Source organism: Phocoena phocoena, chromosome 8 (assembly GCF_963924675.1).
Source record: "Phocoena phocoena chromosome 8, mPhoPho1.1, whole genome shotgun sequence".
Lineage (NCBI taxonomy): Eukaryota > Metazoa > Chordata > Mammalia > Artiodactyla > Phocoenidae > Phocoena > Phocoena phocoena.
In genome coordinates this window covers 16,027,005-16,046,461 of record NC_089226.1, presented here as the reverse complement: position 1 = coordinate 16,046,461, position 19,457 = coordinate 16,027,005, and the positions used below count along the sequence as shown (strand labels likewise).

At 38.8% G+C, this 19,457-nt stretch overlaps 1 protein-coding gene across 2 annotated transcripts in view; it reads right to left on the bottom strand.

The window, feature by feature from the left end:
- Nucleotides 1–19,457, bottom strand: part of SIK3 (SIK family kinase 3) — a 245,690-nt gene that overhangs the window by 70,786 nt on the left and 155,447 nt on the right. For both annotated transcript variants that reach the window (XM_065881599.1, XM_065881600.1), the window contains exon 4: nucleotides 2,182–2,343. In XM_065881599.1, coding sequence (XP_065737671.1) covers nucleotides 2,182–2,343 — 162 coding nt within the window. The remainder of the gene's footprint in view (nucleotides 1–2,181; nucleotides 2,344–19,457) is intronic.

Sequence of the window (19,457 nt, the reverse complement as noted above, 5' to 3'; positions counted from 1 at the left end):
AGAGTTTCTAAATTCAATTATCACCAACCCCTGCTTTTTAAACTTGGCTTCTCAATGCAAAAACTAAAAGCCGTACAAATTTCCCTTAACTAAATCAAAATGATTCTAAATTCAAAATCAAGAACCAAGGAAGCATAAAAACTTTTTCTTAGTCTTTGGTCAGTGAAGGTAGACTAAGACTGTAGCAGAAAAAGAGGGCCTTCTTTTTTTTTTTTTTTTTTTTTTTTTTTTTTTGTGGTACGCGGGCCTCTCACTGTTGTGGCCTCTCCCGTTGAGGAGCACAGGCTCCGGACGTGCAGGCTCAGCGCCCATGGCTCACGGACCCAGCCGCTCCGCGGCATGTGGGATCTTCCCAGACCGGGACACGAACCCGTGTCCCCTGCATCGGCTGATGGACTCTCAACCACTGCGCCACCAGGGAAGCCCTGAGGGCCTTCTTTTAACTCACTACCCTAATCAAAAATCCAAAGAACCCTACAGTAACATTTGTGGTAGGCTGAATAGCAGCCCTTCAAAGACATCCTTGTCCTAATCCATGGAACTTGTGGATGTGTTATCTTCTTTTGCAGATGTGGTTAGGTTAAGGATCTTGAGCTGGAGAGACCATCCTGGTTCATCCAGGAGGGCCCAACGTAATCACAAGGGTCCTTACAAGAGGGAAGTAAGAGGATCAGATTAGAAGTGGGAGATGTGACAATGGAAGCAGGAGGTGGAAGTGTGACGTAAGGCCTGGAGCCAAGGAACGCAGGAGGCCTCCATGAGCTGAAAAAGGCAAGGAGATGAATCCTCCAAAGCCTCCAGATGGAACCAGTTCCAACAATACCTTGGTTTCAGCCCCACAGGATTCATTTCAGATTTCTGACCTCCAGAACTATAAGATAAACTTGTATTGTTTCAAGCCACTAAGTGTGTGGTAATTTGTTACAGCAACAATAGATAATTAACACATTTTATTATACGTTCAGGGATTGTGAAGCTTAGTAGGTGTTATTACCATTAATTTAATTGAAACTACAATGAATAATTACAAAAGAGGGTTTGCAATTGTCAGGCCTTTCCACCCTACCCACCCTTGTGAGCACTGTCAGCATCTAGAGAGCTTTAGAGAATATAAACCAGACGTCAGGGCAAAGGAAAAACATGATTTCACGTAAGATAAAGAAAGCTTCTAATTCCTGTCTACTATGCACTAAGCAAATACAGAACTCAAAGAGCTTACAACTATAAAAGTTCTAATCAGCCCAACTTAGATAAACAAAAAGGCTAGGTGACACTCCGAGGATGTAAAAGTAGAGTCTGGAAAGTGAGCAGTTATGTACACAAAAGAAACTGTCAGAAGAATCAACAACCTACAAGGGTTCACAGAGGTACCTTGACCTATAATATAAAATATATTTGAACTCTCAGTTCCCACCCAGTTAAGGAGGGAAATCTTCAGAATTGCTTCTTACCTAGGCCTTTCAAGACAGTTATATTCTAGCTAAAGTTCTGTTTTCTGTATGAGATTCCAGTCCTTTTTTATCTGGAAGACGAGGGACATACAGTGCAATACCAAAAACTGTCAGAAAAACAAAAACGGTTTATTTTCATATTTATAGTTTCTATATAAACTGCAGTCACTTTCTTCTATCAATAGGTGGTGAGCTTGTATTGGTTAGGCAAATGCTGACAGTTTACTAAAATTGAAGTATGAGTAGGGTGAGGCAGTGAAAAGTGCTTTTTTAGGCACTGTCAGATGAGCAGATGAATGAAATTTGAGGATAAAAAGAGATGGACTGCCTTTAAACCACTGTAAGATCTATTCTTCTTAAATGATCATAAAACCACAGTCTTAAGAATAAGCATGCTCTATATCAGCAGTGACACAAAGCAACCTTCTCAGGTGAAGGTGAGAAGGCACACAATTTTATCAGTTTTTTCTTTTACTACTTTATTCTATATTTTATTCCTTATTCAAAAATTACTTTTTCTTCTTTCTTCCCAACCTAGTTGCATCCCAAACTACATAAAAAAATAGCATCAATGTATTTTGAAAGCTTATTAATTTTCAAGCCACACACACACAAAAATCCTTTTTATAATACTTCTTTCTGAATAGATAAAACAGATAATCCCTTGCTTTAAGAACCTTGAAGGAAAAGCTGCTTCACTCCTATTTCACATCCTCAGCATACTTCTCACCTGCTATTTTGATATTCAGATTGGCATCCAGTAGCAAATTTTCAGCTTTTAGATCACGATGAACAATATTCCGACAGTGACAAAAAAAGACAGCTGCGACAATCTGTTTGAACTTCCGACGGGCCTCCTTTTCTGCCATTCTGCCATGGGCCACCAGGTGGTCTGCGGTGAAGAAGAGTACCGTCAGTTCTTGTTTTGGGACAGTGGTATAATTTCAAGAGGTAGACAGAAGGAGTGATACAAGTGGGCCCAGCAAATGAATGAGTCAAAGAAGTAAAACAAACAAATGGAAAACAATACACTTACAGTCCTGATTTGTATCTATAAAAATTCATTAGTAATGAGCACCCAAACTTTGTTAAGTATAAATCCCATTACACATACATATGCATAAGAATACACTCGCCCTACCATAAGGGAAGGAAGGAAGAGCTGTGAGGGATGCACGTAATGGTTTTCTTCAAGGATCGTAACACTCAACACCTTCCTGTGCATATCTCCGTTGCAAAAGATTATACAGCAAACATGCACATGAAGATAAGTATCAGCAATATTTCCTGTGCTAAAGGGTGAGTCAAAAAGCAGAGTCACAATAATCAATCACTTTAGGAAAGAATAGACAGAAATTAGTCATTGCTGAGAGGGGAAAACCTGCTTTATATAGGATTCTGTTTAGGCTAATATCTCTTCTGCTTTCTCAAAGGTTTACAATTTGACATAAAAATGTACTTATTTGGTGACTATTCTCTGGAATGCACAGTAATATGCCTGCATCCTTACATTTGCATTTACTGTGCTTACCAAATATTTTTAAAACTATGTTATTAATTTTTACAGATAACATCAATAGAAAACCATGTGAGTTTCTACCACTTTAAATGAAATAATTTTATTGGCTATGTCACTAACTAAGGTATAACAAAAGAATTTACATGGGATAAACTTTGTAATTCTATAAATCAGGCTATCCTCTATATTTAAAAAGGAATTGATTGACATATAATCAATGTCATAAGTTCTATAACACTTTTCTAGAAGTAGGTTTATACTGAACCAATGACATACATATCCTTAACCCAGTTCTTCATCTGACAGCATATACGGATCACAACAGCTGATGGCATTAGAAATGTCAGTGACACAGTATGCTCTGTTTGAAATCTGTAATAGCTCATCAGCACTATCCTTAAATCAACTGATCTAGCTGGAAAAAAGACACATTTGCCATCATAAGCATCCTGAGATAGTGGGAAAGTGGAAAATTAGACAATATAAGTGTATTATTTTTTGTTTTTTAATAGTACTTTCAGTGATACTACCCAATTGTTTTGGCACCATCTCCATCCCCCATGGGACAAGTCAGGTGTATCTTTTCTTCATCACAAAGAAGAACTTTGAGATAAAACATATGCACCAGTAATGACTGACAAGATTAACAGTTTAGGACAAGAAATGGAGTGGGGGTGGTTTGAAGAAGGGGGCAAAATGACAATCCACCCACATATCAGATTTTCAAATAATTCAAAGTACATTCTGACCACGACGGACATTAAACTTTGGAGACCAAATACATTAGTAATTTTAACAACAATGTTATAAGTAGTTTATTTAAATTATTAAGAAAGACCCCTCAAAGGAGTTGTTATAATTGTTAGAGTTATCAATGACCCACACATAAGATCTTTGAAGCATTTCCCTCAAAAACAATCATTATTATGGCCAAGATCACCAATCTGGTAGAAAGAAAGAGAAAATAAGAAGTCTTTAGCTTAGATGTTAAAAGGACTAGGATACAGCTTTCTACAGGAGTTTAGAGGTGGTGATAAGTGAGCTCACACTCTGGTATGTTTAGGCTTCTGGTGAGATCTGTCAAATGAATTTCAAACAACACAAGGTCCCCAACTAGGGACAGGGAGTGAATACAAGCTGTTGAAGAACTGGATGTCCATCAGATGTGGACCATGCTCCACTTGAAGAGGCCATTCTCTCTAACAGTACCTGCTCCTTTGACCCACTATTTCTCTTCACCCAAGGCCTAATTATTCTAATAATGTGCTTTAGCTGCTAAACCTTGTCTAATTAAAGAGCTTTGAAGAGACAGCTATTCTTGAGAAATATAAAAATAAACCCTTATGAAGGTTTACCCTCAGAAGCTCAATTGGCCAAGCCACCCATTAATTAAAATGCCCAGGAGACATTCATCTGGCAGTAAATACTAATTACCAGAACACATTAAAGAGCTTCTTAAATACAACAGAATGATTAATTTAGCAATTTCCAAAATAAGTGATTTTCTTTTATTAAAAAAACCTCTTTGTATTTTCTAAGTACTTTGTTTTCCTAAAATGATTGGAAAGTTTCAAAAATGTTACATAGGCCAGGAGCTGGTATAATGCTGCCTAGTTCTGTTTTATCTCTACAATGACACATTGGTTGTCCTTGGATGAATCATTTATACTGCCAATACTGCCACCTCTTGATCTGCTAAACAGAAATAAATTCTGTTACATGCTATGGCCAAAGAAAGTATAGCATATTCGGGAATAAACTTGTACTTTGACTAAGAGTTATCATATATGACATAATTTTAACTTTCAAAGACATTTAAAAAGCTATTTTTTAAAAAGGTCCACTCATTACTACACAAATCCTATTTCAGCATTTGGTTAATAGATCATAAGGATCTTTGTTCAGGATTCTGTAATGCTTGAAAGTGATTATTATTATACACCAATTGTACTGTTACACGGTTCTGGTTACAAGGTATTTGTGATAGCACACTGGGTAAAATGGCTTAAACTATATAGTACTTTCCCTAAAGATACCTACAGTATCCCTACAGCTAAGAATATAAAGAAGATACACACTTTACTTTTTTAAAAAATGTGTTGCCTGCAAACGTCAGATGTTTCTTACTAGCCATTGTGTTTGATGTTTAAGTTCTCTCTTCTTTGGGAACGTTGTGCTCTTCCCCACATACAGGACCTTCATACTGGCTCAATGTCATTCAGACTTTAGCCTCCGCTTTTATTTTTGCCCATCTTATTACCACCACCACCACCCCCCGCCTCCAGCCCCTGTTAGTTTGCTTTCAGTGTAAACCTACAGGGTCTAGTGGGTGTGCCAGGAAGCCAGCAGCCTGCAGCGGTTTTTGGTCCCTGCTGAAATTGCCTTTCAGCTGCCTGCTGACAAATGGCTGCTTTATGTTCATGTGTGCTCCATAGGCAGGCAGCAAAAATTCTTCAAGTTCAAATATGACATTTAACTTTCAGCGAAGAAACCCAGAGCAGCAGTAGCCCAGCCTGGACTTAACACAAAGTCACAGCATTTGAATACATACTGGGGTAATTTCAGAAGGCAAATGAAACAAATAGCTCCCAAGCCACTCAACATTCAAAGTAAAATACATTCTGCAACTTGTCAGGATAAACCCACTTGCAAAGAACTCTAAAGAGTTGTTCTGCTTCTTCTGGACAGTTTAGTGAGCTAGTTCTCCGAAATACTGGGCAAGATGCCACCCATACCTCCAGTCCCAAACACCCCACCCTGCAACCATGACCCCAGCCCCCCATCCACACCCCTGAGTCTAGACAATCTTCACTCCATCACAGTAAGTCCCTTTTCACCGTCAATTAACTACTACTCTATTTAGTTGCCATTATACCTCTGGAGCAAATTTAAAGTTTTTCTCTATCACAGCTTCAACCATTTCAACCCAGACAAGGATGAGGTGACTCTCAATTAAAAGGAGAAAACGGTTCTCCTGTTTTCAAGTTCTTATCAAAAGTGAGGAGCCTGTGAAATAAAAACAAAACAACAACAAAAGAAAAAAGTAAGGAGTCTAAGTTCTCTTTCTCACTTTCCAATCACCATAAATAACTTGGCACTGGATTTCTGTAATCTTTTTTATCTGCTCTTCCTCACAAAATCAAAAGTAGTTAGTGACACTAAGGGATTTATATACCTCACGAGGAGTATATCATTAGAAGCAGAGGGAATGAATTCTGAAGTTTCAAAAGTCTTAGAGCGCCAGCATTTACAAAGTTTGCTTCAGAGTTCACTGCTTTTTCCACAGTGAATTGCTTCAAATTCACTGTTTGTAATTTTGTCCCAATCTGACTCAGGAAGAAATATCTTGTGGTACAGTTAGATTCTAACCTTTCAAAGAGCAAAAATACACATAAGGCAGTCTTAACGTCCCTAGACCAGCCTTGCTGGAGTGTCAGAGGCATGCCACTAATGGGGTAGCAGTGGGAAGCCAACATTTCTTAAAATAAGTCACTTTCCCACTATAAACAGACAGTGTCTCCATTTGTCTGCTAAGTCTACAACATCTAAGATCCAAAACACTAGCTGAAAATGAACATACCCTGATAGCAGGTCAAGCGACAGGGCAGAAACTTTTCATTTTACATGATGAAGAAATAACCCAGCCTAGAATGGGAAAAAGGCGGCTCATGTGCTAAGCTTATGTGGCTACCTGGAAAGATTTCTGCCAATTCCAAGCTAATCACAGCTAGCAGTTCTTTGCTTTGCCACTCAGTTCTATCATTTCTTCTTTCTACACTCATGGAAACGACTTCCTGTTTATGAAACAAATGCTTCTTTCCAAAAGAGTCAGGGCAAGGCCAAGATAACTCAGCTTCCTGGGAGAAGGTTAACAAGAGTGCACTCAAATGTCACACTGTCCCTAACCCTCGGAGGCCCCAAGCTGCCAAGGACTAGAGAAGAGGGCTTGTTATTTGGTTTTCCTTGCCAAGATTCCAGCTACCTCATACCAGGCCTCTTTACTTGTTGCTGCTGCTGGTTACCATCTCTTTTCTTCATCCTTCCAGTGGTCCAGGCCAAAAACCTTGCTGTCATCTTTCATTCTCTTTCTTCCATACCCACATCCAATCCATCAGCAGATTTTATAAACTCTGCTGTCAAAATACATCCAGAATTCAACTATTCCTCACCCTTATCCCCACCCCACTCTAGTGGCACCAACCTAGTCCAATAGCCATTATCTCCCTCCTGGTTTACTGCAGTAACCTTAGAATAAACTCCTAACCAGTATCCCTGATTCTGCCCTTGGCTCACTGCGATCTACTCTCAAAATGACAGCCCAGATAAGAAGTCTTTTTTTAACTTTTTTCTTTTGAAATAATTACAGATTCACAGGAAGCTGCAGAGATAGTACAGAGAGATCCCATGTACCCTTCACCCAGTTTCCCCCAATAGTTAAATCTTACATAATTACAGAATAATATCAAAACCCAGAACTTGACATGAGTAGAATATGTGTATACTCCTATGTCATTTTATCACATGTATAGATTTGTGGAACTACCACTGCAATCAAGATACAGAATTATTTGGAGTTACTCATTACTGAGTATTCTTGCAGGCATAAAAACAAAATGTCCACTATTACTTTTTTCTGTCTATCCCAAATATTAAACTTTTTCCTTCAGGGTTCTGAGAAAACACAATTTCTTTCTGATTCACTTACAGTCACAAGATATGCTTTAGTTCTAGAAGTTTTAACGTAGAACTATTTCTACTTTTTTCCTATGCCTTCTTACTCATACAAAAGAGCTTTGCATGTGACGGATGCTTAATAATTACAGATTAACTCAGGGAATATCCACCAGAGGAAAGACTATATACATATTTTTTTACTCTTCATCTTGCCACTAACAAAGTTTGTAAACTAAGCATGGTTTATGTTAAGGCTTTATAAAAAACAAACATGCTATTCTTTTGATACAAAGTCTGTTTACATTAATGTATAAAGGAGGATTTGTTTTCTTATAGTTTCTTAAAAAAATACTTCTAAACTAAGTATAAGCCCAGGTAGCCTATGAAATAGGATCCCGTATATTCTTAAAGGCCTTTCAACAATGTTATTCAGACTTCTCAGATATAGTGCAAATGTTTCTCGTGCTACACCAGTATACTAGCAAAGGTGGGTTAGCTAATTTTGTAATACAGAGATTCTTCCTTGATTCCTAGTATAATCTGCAGGTTCCAAATCCAGCTCATTCTTTCTCTGAAGCTTTCCCTAACCTGCTCATCTACTCTAGAAGAACTGGTCCATAATTTGTATCTAATGGCATTTAGCATATACACCTCTGTAACATCAGTGAACAACTGTATTACAGTTGTTTCTTAACATGTTTCTTAACATGTTTCTTAACATCCCTCTCTAGACCAGGGATTCTTAGTCCATAGATGGGTTTCCACCCACGAATCCTGTAAGGTAAAGGAAAATGTGGATAGTGTGCTTCCATTTGTGTAGTAAGGAAGAGGAAATACAAATATGTATGTGGCTGTATGTATGTATATTTAATTTATATATTTTAAAGGAAGTAATATTAAGTGAGAAACTTCTTAAAATGATTACTTATAAGGGAATAGAAAAGGGGTGGAAGCTAGAATTTCCTGAATGTACCCTTTTCTTATAGTTTTAGTCCTGAAAACATGTAATGTCTTAAATAACTTACACAATTCAGAATTGAGTCAAAGAGAAGAAAAATTTCTAAAAATTGAAAGCAAATTGGAAAAAAAAAAAAGAACGTAACTCTGAGTTAAGTTGTGACATAACCAGAAAATAATTTTTTTAAGTGACAATTGAACACAGTATTTTGCCTATGCATCTTTAATGGGCTATGTCCTGAGGACAAAAAGAACCAGCAGTCTCTTTAATATCTGTAATAATATTGGTATTACTTTGAGTCAGTCTTGCCCTCACTCTCATGTAATTACATTAAAGTCATTTGAAACCACAAATTTTCAGCATAGGAGAAATGAGACATAAATACATAATATCTAGGAAGTAGAAACACTGAAATCTTAAATTTCAATTGGAATGTTAAAATACAAACTTGTATTTTACTTTTCTCTCTATAAAAACCACACATTTGCTACCTCTGTGCCCTAAACAGGCCTCTAAGCAATGACAACCCAGTAGTAATATAAGCATCCCTAGGAGACAGGCTGAAGGAACCAGAGCTCCCAGGAGAAATGTTTGATTCCAGGTCTGAGACAGGAAGTGTTCAAGATAAGCCTGGAACATCTTACCTAAAAGCAAGGAAGCTATTAAAGACTAATGGGATCAGGGACTTCCCTGGTAGCACAGTGGTTAAGAATCCACCTGCCAATGCAGGGGACACGGTTCGAGCCCTGGTCCAGGAAGATCCCACGTACCTCTGCGCAACCAAGCCCATGCGCCACAACTACTGAGCCTGCGGTCTAGAGCCTGTGAGCCACAACTACTGAGCCCGCACACCTAAAGCCCATGCTCCAACAACAAGAGAAGCCACCGCAATGAGAAGGCTGCGCACCACAACGAAGAGTAGCCCCCGATTGCCCCAACTAGAGAAAGCCCACGTGCAGCAACAAAGACCCAAGGCAGCCAAAAATAAATTAATTAATTTTTAAAAAAAGAAAGAAAGAGGGCTTCCCTGGTAGCGCAGTGGTTGAGAGTCCTCCTGCTGATGCAGGGGACATGGGTTCGTGCCCCGGTCCGGGAAGATCCCACGTGCTGCTGAGTGGCTGGGCCTGTGAGCCATGGCCGCTGAGCCTGCGTGTCCGGAGCCTGTGCTCCACAATGGGAGAGGCCACAACAGTGAGAGGCCAGCATACCGCAAAAAAAAAAAAAAGAAAGCAAGCTATGTGCAAACACATAGCTTAAAAAAAAAAAGACTATTGGGATCATGTCAAAAGAACACAGGAGTCAACTTAAAGAGGCTTCCACTAGCTAAGTGGAGTAATTTGAGCATCAAAAGAGTAATAACTCAATGGACTGAAACACTTCAAACATGTTAAAATCTGTAAGTTCATAATGATATTACAAAATAAACAAATACAATCAACTTCATTGGTCACCACTGGTGATTGCTAGGGTACCAGTTCATTACTCTGAAATTTAATACATAATGAAAAAGAATCACGCATTTATTTTGCCTTTATTGTAGCTTCTAAATAGTTTATAGGCAAAGTTCTTTACAGAAGAATTAGAGCTAATAAATGCAGAAAGAATGAGAGAATTAAAAAATCACCATTTTGCAACTTCTAATGAAGTAATGTATTTATTAGGCAACTAAGTAAGAGTGGCTAAAACATTTGATCAAAAGTGGATGAGAAACTTTATAAAAACTTTATGAAACTTTATACATCACTAAAAGTGGTGAAATCGGACATTATACAAATCCTGAAATGATGCAACAGTTAAACTATGATGTATTCCTCTCCCCGACCCCACCAAGGTGACCCTTATTTAACCAAACCACTTTACAATAGAAATAGTGAGCCAGAGACAACATGCTGAATGATGCAATAAGGATCCAAATCTAGAATGTGGGAAATTTTACAAGATGATCCAGTTTCTTCAACAAATAATTGGCATAGAAAAAAAAAAAAAAAAAAAACGTGTGTGATGGCAGGAGAGAGAAGGGGTTGTTATAAAGCATAAAAAATTTAAGATACTTATCAACTCTGGATGTCTGGACTTCGTTGCATCATGATATGAATAAACTATAAATAGATGTTCTGAGACAATTGGAGAAAGCTACAAAACATGGCCTGCCTATTAGTTAATTTTGTTGGGTTTAAGAATGGTATAATAGACTTTAGTTGATTATGAAGGATTAGCTGATACTGGATTTACTCTCCCACTTTAACCAACTATAAAACTTGGACTGTTTGCAGACATTGGGCAATAACCAACAAAAGGTTATGATTCTTCAGAGAAAGAAAGCACAAGAGTTGAGCCCCATATTCACCCCAAACCACAACCTATGAAAACAGATCAGAGTTAGGGGCTGGTAAGGCAGTTAGAATTTGGGTGGTAGGAGAGCAGAGAAGGAGAGAGAAGCAGAGGAGGAACATCAAAAGTTACAAAAGAAATTCTGATGAGGTCTTGGCCAACTCTCAAATTGTATATGAGCAAAAGCAAGACTATAAAAGGCCTAGCATTAAAAAGTTGCTGAGAGGATGAAAGCTAAAGAGAAAATTTTACAGATTATACAGTGCACAGGGGATGCTGGCGTTCAGATACAGCTTACAAGGCAAGACCTTGGTGAATATTCTACCTATTCAGTGAAGAGCCCAGAGGACAACACCCTGGGAGTAAGGGCTGTGCCATGGGAGTAAGGGCAAAACTAAAACAGAACCAACATGACAATGCCTAAAACTAACAAGCCTCAGCATGATCAAGTTGATCCATCATAATTCAACCCCCTGCCAGCACAAACTCAACATTGTAGAAGATAACATAATCCAGAGTCTTTATAACGTGTCACTCTTAATACCCAGTATACAATAAAAAAATTACTAGACATGGGAAGAAGTAGGAAAAATGACCAATAATCAAGAGTTTAACGTCAACAGAAGCAGAACCAAAGATGACTTGGATATTGGAGTTGGCAGGCAAGGACTTCAAAAATGACTGTGATTAATACGTTAAAGAAAACACAGGGAAAGATGTACAAAAAGGATAAGATGGAACATGTCAAAGGAGAACCAGTCTCTAAAATATATATAATTTATAGGAATTCCTCTGGTGGTGCAGTGGTTAAGAATCTGCCTGCCAATGCAGGGAACACGGGTTCGAGCCCTGGTCCGGGAAGATGCCACATGCCACGGAGCAACTAAGCCCGTGTACCACAACTACTGAGCCTGCGCTCTAAAGGCCGAGAGCCACAACTACCGAGCCCGCATGCCACAACTACTGAAGTCCATGCGGCTAGAGCCCGTGCTCCACAACAAGAGAGCCACCGCAATGAGAAGCCTGTGCACCGCAACGAAGAGTAGCCCCCACTTGCCGCAACTAGAGAAAGCCCGTGCGCAGCAACGAAGACACAACACAGCCAAAAATAAATAAATAAAATAAATAAATTTTTAAAAAGTAAAAAATATATAATTTACAAACATATTCTAAAATGGCAAAACACCCGAAATTGAGAACTTATTGGATAGGTTCAACAGCTGGCACAGCAAAAGACAGGATTAGTGACCTTGAAATAAATATTATTGTTAAGTTTTTAAAAATCCTTATATGCAAGAGAAAATATTAAGTATTTATATGTGAAATGATATGATTTCTTGATTTGCTTTAAAATACTTTTAACCAAAGAAAAGTTGGGGGAAAGGATGAAACAAAACCAGCAAAATATTGATAATTATCAAAACTAGGAGATGAGTACATCAGAGTTTATTACACTATTCTCTTTCCTCTTACATATATTTGAAAATGCCTATAAAAAGAAGTTTTTAAAAATGGAATCTATCATTTGCACACCTATTTTCGTAACAGCATTATGTGCAATAGCCAAAAGGTAGAAACAACCCCTGTATCTATCCATCCACAGATGGATTAAAAAAGTGTAGTATGTACATACAATGGAATATTACTCAGCTTTAAAAGAGGGAAATTCTGACACGTGCAACAACATGGATGAACCTTGAGGACTTTATGCTAAGTAAAATAAGCCAGTTGCAACAGGACAAATACTGTATGATTTCACTTATATGAGGTACCTAGAGTAGTCAAACTGAGAGAAAGAACATAGAACGGTAGTTGTCAAGGGATGCAAGAAAGGTAAATGGGGAGTTGTTATTTAGTGGGTACAGAGTTTCAGTTTTGCAAGATGAAACGTGTTCTGTAGATGGATGGTGGTGATAATGCGAAATAATTAACACCACTGAACTATATACTTAAAAACAGTTACAACAGTAAATTTTATGTTATGTGTATTTTGCCACAGTTATTTTATATCAACAAAATCTCTCTCTCTCTCTCTCTCACTCTCCCCCTCCCTACCCCACATGCACACACACACAGACACCAGCCCAGAAAATACCTTCAGGATATCAAAGTTTGAAGGCACACTGAAATAAAATGAACTAATTCCAAAAAATGAGCTAAAAATATTTTGAAATATTATGACTAAAATATCTTTATTTTTCTAGAAGTTTCACTTTCTCAGAAAAGACTTCATTTTCCAAAGACTTCATTTTCATTAAAAAAAAAACAAAACAGTTCAGAAAACCCTCAGAAAAAATATTAATACAGGAGCCAGGTAAAAATATTCCTTTTGCTCATTCTCTGAGGCATTTATTTTTACATCATGATAGAACCAACAGGATGGTCAGACAGCAACCATGAATAGATATCTGGCAGTAAAGTGAAGTCATCAAACTGTAAGTTTCCAAGCACTAAGCACAGGTGGCTTCCTCATATACCTTGGGCAGGTTACAAACATAAATGCTAAAGTCATGTCTGATATTGAGAAAATAAAACCAAAAAATGAAGAATAATGAATGGGAAATTAATTAGGGAAGGAGACGGAAGTAAAGTGTTTTAATTGAGGATGACTGAATGAGCTTCAGTGATACAGTTATTTGCTTCTGTCAGTAAAGCCTTAGAAAACAGCTAGTTCTTGTAGCCAAAGGGAGTAAATAATTTAGTGAGAAAACAGTATTTTAGTTATAAAAATATACAGAATGTTGTGAGGATTAAATAAGAAAAGCATGTTACAACAACAACAAAAGCACCACCCAAAACACAGTACTGTGTTCAAATAAACAAATGTGATAGTGTTCTCAAACATTCAGGAAGTTGAAAGATAACATACGTAACACTTAACACAATATCTGGTACAGGATGGTTATACTGTTTAGTCTTTCCCATTCTCTGCTCTGTAGTTGAGTCTGAGGGTCCCATAGCATAAGTAAACGGCTTTGTGAGAAGTTCTGGGTTCCATACATGTTGACACTTTTAGGAAATGTCCTTTTTAAGGCACTGAGAATGTCCATAATAAATCATACACACTTCAACACAGTACTGTTAAGTTAATAATTTATTTTAAATGCTCATGAGTTCTGCCTGGTATTCAGGAAACTTTTCTTGATAAAGTGCTGGATTTATAACTTCATAGTCTCAAACAGGAAGTTTGGGGATATATATCTAAAGAAATCATACTGTGGAAGTTTTAAATTATGAGTTTAGTGGTTTACAGAACTAACCAGCTTCTGAATTCTGTTTATAAAATTAAACAGACCGGGCTTCCCTGGTGGCACAGTGGTTGAGAGTCCGCCTGCCGATGCAGGGGACACGGGTTCGTGCCCCGGTCCGGGAAGATCCCACATGCCGCGGAGCGGCTGGGCCCGTGAGCCATGGCCGCTGAACCTGCGCGTCCGGAGCCTGTGCTCCACAACAGAAGAGGCCACAACAGTGAGAGGCCCGCATACCACAAAAAAAAAAAAAAAAAAAAATTAAACAGACCCACACCGTCATGGCTGCCCCTTTATAATACAGTGTCAAATGGTCACTTCAATAAATCAATTGAATGAGTAATAAATGCTCATTCAATAATCATTTATTGAAGCCTATTACATTGCTTAGAATTCATAATCTTTAATGTCTTCCTCTGCAGTTATCCAGAAAACAAAAAGATGTTTTCCTCCCATGTCAAAAACTCATTTAACTAAAATATGTTACGGAATAACATGAAAATTCCACACTTGACTTCGTTATACTTCACTGTGATACAATGAAATAAATATACTGAGTGCCTACTATATGTTAGACACTGCATTAAATAGTGAAGATACAGATGAATAAGATTCAAATGTCACAATCTGCAGTCTAGTGGCATTCTTTCATTCAGTTTAGTCTTTCATTCAACTGATCAATAAATATTTAATGAGCATGTATTCTCTGTGGGCACTTTTCTAAGTACTAGAGATTTATTAGCAAGGCTCAAAAGTTACAAAGTCCTTACTCTTAAGAGGCTTATATTTTAGTGAGGTGAGACAATAAGCAAACAAACAAACAAATAAATAAATGTCAGTTGGTGATAAGGACCAAGAAGAAAAATAAAGCAAGGAAGGAAATACAGAGTAGTGGGCCAATAGGGAGAGTGAGATTTCAGACAGCATGGCAGGCAAAGACCTCTCTAATAAGGTAACATTTGATAAGAGACCTGAAGGAAATGGAAGAGAGAGCCATGTGGATATCTGGGGAAAGAGTATTTCAGGAAGAAGAAATGGAATATGTCAAGGCCTTAAAGTGGGAACATATCCAGAGTTTAATAAACAAGAAAGAGATACTGGACTTCCCTGGTGGCGCAGTGGTTGAGAGTCCGCCTGCCGATGCAGGACACGCAGGTTCGTGCCTTGGTCCAGGAAGATCCCACATGCCGCGGAGTGTCTGGGCCCGTGAGCCATGGCCACTAAGCCTGCACATCCGGAACCTGTGCTCCGCAACGGGAGAGGCTACAACAGTAAGAGGCCCGCGTACCGCAAAAAAAAAAAAAAAAAAAAAAAGAAAGAGATGCCAATATGAAACGGGGGAGAGTACTAGGTGCTAAGGTCAGAGAGGTAGCTGGAAACCAGGTAACATAGAGGTTTACAGACTATGCATTTATTCCAAACAGATGAGAAAGCCAATAGAAGCAGAAAGCAGAATGGGAAGATTCCACTTTCATTTTAAAAGAATCACTCACTGCAATAGAGGAATCAAGGCAAACTCAGGGAGCCTGGTTAAAGGCTATTGCCGTAACCCTAGCAAGAGATACCTATGACTTCGGTCAGATTGGTATTGGTGGAGGTGGTGGTAAATGACCAGGTTCAGCATATATTCTGATGGTAGAGTCACCCAGATTTACTGACAGATCTGGCCCGAGGTATGAAAGGAAAACAGAAATTAAGTATGACTCTATAGAAGTTTTTGGTGTGAGCAACTGGATGCACAGAGTTGCCACTATTGAGACAGGGGAGACTGGTGAAAAGAAAAAGTTGGTGAATGGAAATCAAGAGTTCAGTTTACATATGTTAAGACTGCGACATCCATTAGACATCCAAGGGGAGATGTCAAGTAAACAGCTGGGTATATAAACCTAGAGTTCAGAGGACAGGTCAGACAGGAGAGTTAAAATTTGGAAGCCATGGGACTTCCCTGGTGGTCCAGTGGGTAAGAATCCGTACTCCCAATGCAGGGGGCCTGGGTTTGATCCCTGGTTGGGGAACTAGATCCCGCATGCGTGCCGCAATTAAGAGTTAGCACGTTGCGGGCTTCCCTGGTGGTGCGGTGGCTGAGAGTCCGCCTGCCGATGTAGGGGACATGGGTTTGTGCCCCAGTCCGGGAAGATCCCACATGCCACAGAGCGGCTGGGCCCGTGAGCCATGGCCGCTGAGCCTGCGCATCCGGAGTCTGTGCTCCGCAACGGGAGAGGCCACAACAGTGAGAGGTCCGTGTACCGCAAAAAAAAAAAAAATAATAATAATAAAATAAAATAAAAATAAAGAGTTAGCATGTTCCAACTAAGAAGTCCGCATGATGCAACTAAAAAAAAAGATCCCACATGCCACAACTAAAGATCCCATGTGCCACAACTAAGACCTGGCACAGACTAAACAAACAAATAAATAAAATATTTTTTTAAATAAATAAATAAAATTTGGAGGCCAGAAGTTTCATGGGCCATAAAAATCAATTAGGGAGTAGATGTGCATAGAAGAAAAGAGGTCCAAGGACTGCACCAAGCAGCACTCCAAAATTTAGATGTCAGGAAGATGAGGAGGATCTGGCAAAAGAACCACCAGAAGAAAAAGTGATCAGTCAAGGGACTATTGTCTAAATTACTCAGTCTAGTGCCAGTAAATGACACAGAAATACAAAAGAAAAAAACTCCACTGCAAATAGTGCTATAGTAGAGGTATGCTCAAAGGAAAAAGGAAAAAGGCAATAACTCTCGAGCACAATCAGGGCAGAGTTCACAGAAAGCATAACATTTGAGAAGGGTCATGAACGCTGAGTAGCAATTAAAGCAAAGAAGGATAGCTGGGCTTTTGTATCTTGTGTTCTGACACGTCCTATGGATAATCAGCCTTCCAACCAATTCCTCTGAGGACAATCTCTTTATAGACCTTGTGAAGAAAAAAAGGACAGTATTCTACAAGAGATCAGGAAGTAATGTAAACTCGTGTGAGTCCCCACTAGCTTCAGACTACCATGGGACATGCTAGGGTACCTGGTAAACCCCTTTCTGCCTCTCTTGCCTTCACAACCTCTAGCTAGCAAGGCTTTGAGCCTTCCACATTCATTTCCTACCAAAATTACTATTTTTACTGATGACAACACAACTGGGCATGGGTTTTTTTGTCTTTCATTCCAAATCAAGTCAGCTGCCTCTGGCAACAAAGATGCTAGTTTTAAGGCCAGCCCAGCCTTGGATTACATTATGTTTCCCCCTGGGGAAGAGATGCAGGATGTAGGGGCTCAGGCAAGAAAGCCAAAGACTCCCACTGTTCCTACCACAAGTTCAAAAGATTTTCATGAATTAAGCTTCTCAATTTGATGTTTGCTACTGCTACTGGTTCATTTTCAGAGCCCTGAATGGGTGTTTCTAACAATTTTGTCTAGTTTTATATTTGTTCTTTGGAGAGAAGATATTCTTAACTCTGTTACCTTCACTTTTTTAAAAAATATTTATTTTATTATTTATTTGGTTGTGCTGGGCCTTAGTTGCAGCAGGCGGGCTCCATGGTTGCAGCTTGCTGGCTCCTTAGTTGTGGCACGTGTGCTCCTTAATTGCAGCCGACAGGCTCCTTAGTTGTGGCTCACCAGCTCCTTAGTTGCGACAGGCAGGCTCCTTAGTTGTGGCATGCAAACTTTTAGTTGCGGCATGTATGTGGGATCTAGTTCCCTGACCAGGGATGGAACTCGGGCCCCCTGCATTGGGAGCATGGAGTCTTAACCACTGTGCCACCAGGGAAGTCCCACCATCACTTTTATTTATCTTATTTTCAATTGCTACGTCTGTGACATATTTTAGAATTCATTTATTATATTATATAACATTTATGCACTCATACCTCACCCCATTACATTCTGATTTCTATTCTTATTACACTAGTGAAACAGCTCTCTTTAAGAATACTGAGAACATCTTTGCCTCAAAGCCAGAAGTTACCTTGCATTCCTTATCATATTTGACTTTTCTACAGCATTTAATACTGCTCCTTTTTGAAATTCCTATTTTCCTTGGTTTTTATAACACCACAGTCTTATTTCATCGACAGTGGCTTTTCATATTTTATGGCCTCATTTTCAACTTAAATACAAATACTGATGGTAAGAAGGGCTTCATCCTTAAACCTATTCTTTCATCTTTAAACATACTGATGACCAACTACCATCCATCTGCTGATGGAAACAATATCCCTAGGCTCTATCTTATCCCTGATTTCCAGATTTCTATATCCAATTACTTGATGGACAACTTTCACCTAACTGGTGCCTCAAACTAAATATGTCTAAAACAACACACTTCATCTGATCTTTTTTTTTTAAATTTATTTTATTTATTTATTTTTGGCTGTGTTGGGTCTTCGTTATGGTGCACAGGCTTCTCATTGCAGTGGCTTCTCTTGTTACAGAGCACGGGCTCTAGGTACGTGGGCTTCAGTAGTTATGGCACGCAAGCTCAGTAGTCGTGGCTCGCGGGCTCTAGAGCACAGGCTCAGTAGTTGTGGCACACAAGCTTTGTTGCTCCGTGGCATGTGGGATCCTCCCGGACTAGGGCTCGAACCCGTGTCCCCTGCATTGGCAGGTGGATTCCTAACCCCTGGGCCACCAGGGAAGTCCCATCTGATCTGTTTTTAACCCTGGTATTCTTTATCTCAATAAATGACACTACTACTGTCAAAAACAGGATCAGAAATCTAAAAATCATCTTACTACCCTCTTACGCATTTTCTCCTTTACCGAGCACTGTACTTCCCAATAGTTTAGTAACCTTTGACATGCTTAATTAATCTAAAATTTCAGGAATACTGCCTACTTCTTTTACATAAACAGTGATAAAATAAAAAGGCTTGAGGAGAAAAGATGAAGTTGTTATTATATAAGTAGAGGAAATGCTACTAATTTATACATACTAGCTCTGCAAACAAGCTATTGCCTATGCCTAAATCTCACAGTAATAATACCCATCTAAGAAAATCTGTCTCACCCTCTTTTTAAATGAGGACTTATAACAAGAGGGTAAAAAAGACTTCATGTTAAGATTGTTTTGCTGCTATGTCTATGACCTATTTTCAAAACAGAAATTTGGTTTATAGTTATAATCAAAGATCCTCCTAGAAATACTTTATTGAAGTCATTCTAGATGGAAGAACAGATTCTTCAATCTGGTAAATGGGAAAGAACATATACTCAGGTAATCCTCAGCTCTGTTACTGATTAGTTACAGGACTTTGGCAAATTATTTAGTGTTCCTGAACTC